The sequence below is a fragment of the Ceratosolen solmsi genome, unplaced genomic scaffold (assembly GCF_000503995.2).
Source record: "Ceratosolen solmsi marchali unplaced genomic scaffold, CerSol_1.0 scaffold56, whole genome shotgun sequence".
Taxonomy (NCBI): domain Eukaryota; kingdom Metazoa; phylum Arthropoda; class Insecta; order Hymenoptera; family Agaonidae; genus Ceratosolen; species Ceratosolen solmsi.
Window position 1 is genome coordinate 5,467,993 of NW_011948425.1, and position 6,320 is coordinate 5,474,312.

The 6,320-nt window shown below is 41.0% G+C and overlaps 1 protein-coding gene across 2 annotated transcripts in view; it reads right to left on the reverse strand.

The window, feature by feature from the left end:
• LOC105362923 (Wnt oncogene analog 2) overlaps positions 1 to 6,320 on the reverse strand; it is a 92,715-nt gene continuing 86,395 nt past the window's right edge. For both annotated transcript variants that reach the window (XM_011500468.1, XM_011500467.1), the window contains exons 6-8: positions 4,459 to 4,638; positions 2,448 to 2,796; positions 1 to 188 (exon numbers count right to left, since the gene is read on the reverse strand). In XM_011500468.1, coding sequence (XP_011498770.1) covers positions 37 to 188; positions 2,448 to 2,796; positions 4,459 to 4,638 — 681 coding nt within the window. In that variant the 3' untranslated portion in view covers positions 1 to 36. The remainder of the gene's footprint in view (positions 189 to 2,447; positions 2,797 to 4,458; positions 4,639 to 6,320) is intronic.

The following is a 6,320-nucleotide window of genomic DNA, read 5'->3' on the forward strand; positions in this document are numbered from 1 at the left end:
CGGCGGTTGGGTGGGGTGGGACGGGCCGATACAGGCTCATTTGCAGGTGTATTCCTCGGTGCGTTCGGTGCACGTTTCGCAGTGCACTTTGCAACACCAGTGAAACTTGCAGCCGCATTGCCAGGAGCGCGTGAACTGGTGGGTGTTGTAGCCTCGGCCGCAGCACATCAGGTCGCAGCCGTCCGTACCTGTCGGCACAAACGGAGAAAAGCAGCACATTAGAATGTAAGCGGGGAGATAAGAGTGCCGAGCTCTCGCGATGCAACATTGGCCGTGAATATCCCTTCCCAACAATTGCCTCGATTCATTCAGCTCTCTCTCTCTCTCTCTCTCTCTCTCTCTCTCTCTCTATATCTCTCTCTCTCTCTCTCTCTCTCTCTCTATCTCTCTCTCTCTCTATCTCTCTATCTCTCGAGATGTTGAATCGTATGCGCGCGCTTTAAAGGCGCAGCGTTGTTGGGTGTACCTTGGCTTTGTACCTTTACTGCTTACGTATTTATTGGCCTACCAACTCTTATCGATCTTACTACATTCATTGGCTTATATCATTATCATGATTTATTATATATTATTTATTAATAATTATTAATTGTTATTATTATCGACAATGTTACTGCATTATTTATACGTTTATTTTTTGTGTCTATAGCATGGGTTATAGCAGTTGACTTACGCGACGTTATGTTTTATATTACAAAGTAATTACTTTGCGTAAAAATGAGCGAGAGAGATGACGCGTTGTATGTAGCCTTTAAGGCGGCGTTAAAAATAATCAATACGACATTGATTTTCATTAAAATAACATTCACATAAATTCAAGTTATTTTGGCGTAGCCTATTTAATTTCAAGTCATAATAGCGTAAAGGGAGCTTGATCTGCGTTCGCGTACGCACACTTTGAAATTACGAACAAGCTCATAAGGTGGGCAATTAAAATTCGTGAGAAAATGGAACAAAGTCGTTCGTTAAAGTAGAAGATAGTCGATTATTCTCGGAGCCACGAGCATCGGCTCGACATCCTACTTTAAATCGCTTGGGTATAATTGAAATCCCAAGTTATTTGTTTTCCGTATTAAGAAAAAGCTCGTTGCGACGTCGTTGCGTGGACGGGATGTGACGGAGGAGTGAGGGGGAGTGGGACGGGGCTAAAGACACGCGAAAGACAAAATAAGCAAAATAAATGCAAGGGACGTCGAGAGACAGAGAAAAAGAAAAGACAGCCCCGGGCCCCGATCGTACCGCGGCGAGTTTGTATTATCGAGAGTCAATGGGGTCCGTTGCTCGGTTTTCGCTGAAATTTATGTGCGCTCGAAACAAGTCGACCAATGAGAGTAGCGCGGCATTGATTTCCAGTGCTTCTCGTTACTTTATATTCATTTTTTTCTTTTTTCCTCCCCCCCCCCGCCCTCCCTCCCTCCATCCCCCCCACCCTCCTTTATTTACGTGGCGCGCACGGCGTGGGCCGTATAGAGGAGAATCCCTCCATTTCCTATAATCTCCTTTGGCCTCGGTTATCTTTGTCCGGATTAATATTGTTAAACTGTTATACAGCGTAATCTCAAGTGTTGCTTACACGGTTCGTCCTTGCCAATTTACGATGTGAGAAGTACACAAGATGAATTGTACCGGTCAATGTTGGTTTGCATTTTATTTGCTTTACCGATGCAAATACAAGGACTAAATTGAAATATTAAAATTGTGCATTTGGAATATGATAATGAGACTGGGAATTCATAAAGTGAGATTTATTTAATTAAATAATTTGACACGGCCGACAGTTACACGCATCGCTAATATTTAATATAAAGCCATAAGATTATACGATAAGGTGATATATTTGTATACGATCGTTTTATAGTCACGATAACTGCAATTGGCTTAAAAAATTATGCATGTAACGACGAGAGCATTTATGAAATTAAGTGCAAATAATTTTGTTTTACACAAATAATGAATTGCACGGGAATTATGAAGTATCTGTTATTGTTGATTAAGTATACCTAGCATTTGCACACGTCGTTCAAATTAATTTATATTCCCATACGTACGGTCGTCTTTAACGAAGACATTAAACCTTTTGAATATCCTATCCCCTCCCCCCACCCCCCATCCAATCCCATCCCCCACCTCGCCCCTCCTCGCCCCTCCTCCCTCACCGCTCGCCCCTCCCTACAAAGCCGGATAATTTACCATTGCGTCGCGATATTACTCGATAAAAGCGTAACGTTACCAATGACGCCGAACCATTAACAGAACCTAGAGATTCCCTCCATGGAATGTCGCGTATCACGTTTAGTTTTCTCGCCCCGACGCATAAAAGAAGCTCGATACATAGAAAATAGCGCGCGATCCCGTAATATTATAATTACCATCGTTGACATCTTCATGAAAAGCCACTCTATAAAACAAGAGATACACAGTTGTCGTATTTTCCACCCGGAACGTACCTCTGCTCGTGCGGTTGCAATATCTGCCCTGAGTGCCGAGGCTGCCCTGCACGAGGTCCGGCTCGCAATAATTGGGCGACGGCTGGAGGAAGACGAGCTCGCTCCTCTTGGGGATTCGCTTCTGGCTAATGCCGGGCCCGTTACCGAACTTCACCCTCTTCAGTACAAGGTGCGTCCGCCTCGGCTGCTTGGAGACGCCGCCGGCCATCGTCGAGGCGCCCCCCGACTTCCTGAGGGCGCGGTTCCGCTCGTCGACGTACCTCGAGAACTCGCTCGGGTTGCCTTGGGTCTTGGCGTCGTTGCCGAGGATCGGCGACACCTCCGACGAGCGTAACAGCGCCTCCGTACTCTGAAACAACGGGGCGTGTGGTGCTTTAGTAACGGTACCTTCAAACGGCGTTCCCTTCCTCCTGCCGGATCCTTGAATTTTTGGTACTTGGCGTCGCTTTTCAGACGCGATTGTACGCGTCGAGCACGAATTATGGCCCGATAATATGCGAATAAATGCCTGATAAACTCCTCGGACCTTATAAAATATATTATATTTCATTATCAGCTCTGTTTGTAGTCTGACCACCACTGCCAGTGTGTATCACCAATGTGATCAATGTACGTCGTCGTCGCATTTGTTAAGATTTACTTTCCGATTATTTATTTGCAACGCGAAATCCTCCGTATTATTATGCGGTTAACCTTTGCATTTCTTGCCTTTTTTTTCCTCTCCTTTTTCTTTTTCCATATCGCGGTATTCGTGAAATGTTGGCGATCGTTATCGTATGGGAGCTGTTTATTAAAACTGGCAGAAGTACAAGTACGAAATTTAAATTTCTAACAAAAATATATAAATTAATAACCGGTATTAGCTATTTTCATCTTATTAACCTTACTATCGTCGAATTTTTAATTTGTTCAGAATTCTTTCGTGATAGTCTATGTATTACGCGTTGAAAAGTTTAGTCTGCCAAATTCTAAGTCGAGTGATTTTTTCTTTTTCTTTTTTTTTTTGTTCTTGTTTGTTTGCTCGTGTATCGTTTAAAACATTATTCGAATGAAAAAGAAAAAAGAAAAAAAAGTCCTTTTAATTCTACGGTAAATACTTATGAATTCTAGACAATTGCATTTGTCTCAAGATCATTGGTAATAATATCGAGTCAACAAAAGAAATCGTTATATATTTATAACCGATTACTCGGTTCTCTTTCGCATATGATTATTATTTTCAATATACATCTAAAGATTCTGATTAAATAATTCGTAACAACATACGGCACTTCACTCTTAAAGCACATTAAAGCCAACTCAATCTTACAATGCATCTTAACGAGTGCAGCTCTTTATCATCTGAAAAAATAGAATGGAGGAGAATTTTTATAGTTTATAGGTCGTATTGGGTCGATTGTACTTTAAGGAGAGCTCGTAAATAATTTGAAATACCAATTCAACTATATTCATTTGAAAGTTATATTATAAAACGACATTTATTCGTGATTGCTCATTACAACGTTTGATCGCTAATCGACATTAATAATACGTTGAATTATCTACAATTTTTTTTTTTTTTTTTTTTTTTTTTTTTTTTAATGAAATACAGTTGTAAGAAAAGTTAATTTAAAAATTATAGGAATTTGCTTTTTATTTGTATCTATTAATCTTTGGCTTCGATAGGTTTTTTGGCTCGAAAATATGTCAAATTGGCCAAGCACTTTGGAAGATTCGAATAAATTATTCAACGTATAAATGACGAAGTGACAAATCACTGTCTACGCGAAGCGTGAAAAATTAGCTCTCCTTTTCTTTTTTACCTTCTCTCCCTCTTTCTTTTCGTCCCTCTTACCCCCCCCCCCCCCCCCCCCCCCCCCCCCCCCCCCCCTCCCTCCCTCCCCCCAAAGGCAAACGCGCGCACACTCGCGCAATCTCCTTTTCTCTATAAAGAGGAAAAAAAAAATTAAATAAAGTAAAAAAACATTAAATAAATAAATAAGACTGCGGAAGATATGATGAAGCTCGTCACCTGTATCGTGGGCGGCGGGGGCGGTGTAATCGCTATAACTGGTCTCGCCCTGTAGTATTTTTTCATGAGGGCATCGCCGATTTGACGAAAGCTGGGCAAAGTCCGCCAGCAGGTTCTCACGGTGCAGGAACCGGATACTCCGTGGCACTTGCATTCCGTCTGCAGGAGGGCCTTCACTATCTGAAAAATATATGTGGGAGGCCCTTAAAGTATGTAAAATGCCTCTCGACGGCGCGAGCTGACGCGGCGGGCCACGCTCCTTTATTAAAGCCCCGAGCAGGCGAGCCGTACTAAGTGAAATATTCACCCGAAGAGGACTTTTGTATTAACCGGCGAATTACATCTTTGCGCTCGCTTAATGCGCCTCGACTTTTCTCCACTCGCGAAATTAGTTTGACGCGGTCGGAAGGCTCGGAAGTTTTGCGCCCCTGCCGAATTCACTTCTTCATTATGACAAGATCCTTTATCGTCGGCCATCAGCCCCATTGCCTCCTCATGCCGTGTGCTCGAAAATTATCACGTCGATTAACGTTGAAGCGTATTATCTTTTGCAGGCGAATCGAACGTCAAGTACTAATTTGACCGCGACTTTACAAAGTCACGTCTCTCTCTCTCTCTCTCTCTCTCTCCTCTTTTTTGCTATTAAACTACGTTGGCACATTTTTTATTTACAAAATGCATCACTCGAGTCAGTTATATCAATCGCATAGGGAAGTTTTTTTTTTGGAAACTGAGCATTAATGGTATTTAAGATAACTACTGCATTACACCACGAATAAACGTTCGTTGCGTATTCTTTCAGAATTTCATACGTTTCAGTTCCTTAAATGCAAATTTAAGCCACTTATTTGGATTTGCATTCTGAAAATGCTGCAAAGCATACTACCAGAATACACCGCCGCAATCAACTGTACAGAAATAAAAATATACATGCGTATTAATAATATACATGGACGTTTTATGATTGGTACTGCAAATTTAGCAAGAGGCTCGAATATTATATTAAAATAATAATTTCTCGTCAATAATTCCTTAACGATTTTAAATATAATTTAAATAGCCACAATTTAATATTATAATTATTAAGTATTAATTATCATATAAATAAGTGCGCAATTGATTAATTCAATGATCATAAAAAAAAAAAACAAACAAAACAAAAAAAAAAAAAAAACAGGAAAAACTTATATCGAAGTCTTAGCTTGTCGAGTATTAATATTCAGTTAAAATGATCGAAAATTTTCAACCTGATTCCTCGCTGAAAGTAAAAAAGAATTGGCTGGTTTGAATGTAAATGAAACGGCCAATAACCTAAATTCTGCCTATGTTTTCACAATTTAATAAAATATCGAATTCAATCGAATTAATTTAAATTTCCTACAAAATCAGCGTCCGTAAGTGGGTTTGCAAATCGCGCGTTTCAAACTAGGCTTTGACAAAAAGAAGAAAAAAAAAAAAAAAAAAAAAAAAAAAAAAAAAAGCGCACGCGAGCGCCGAGGAGAAAAGAGAATGCAAAAATGCGAGAGGGGGAATGGAGGAAGCATCCGAAATACAAAATCTCGGCTTCCCACGGGGCAAGATATTATAATACGAGTGACTCGGAGGCGTGATTTCGACGTCGCGCTAATTGAATGAGACAGGAATGGAGGCCGACTCGAGTACGAGGCGAAAATTAATTGCTCCCGCGTCACCAGTGCGTATAAGGCATCTTTATAAAATCGTGCGTGCGCTCGCTCTCGTACAAAAAAGAAACGGAGACAATGACAAGGGCAGGAGAAATATACATATACGTATATGCATACGCAGAGAGAGAGAGAGAGAGAAAGAGAGAGAGAGAGAGAGTAAGAGAGTGAGAGAGAGGG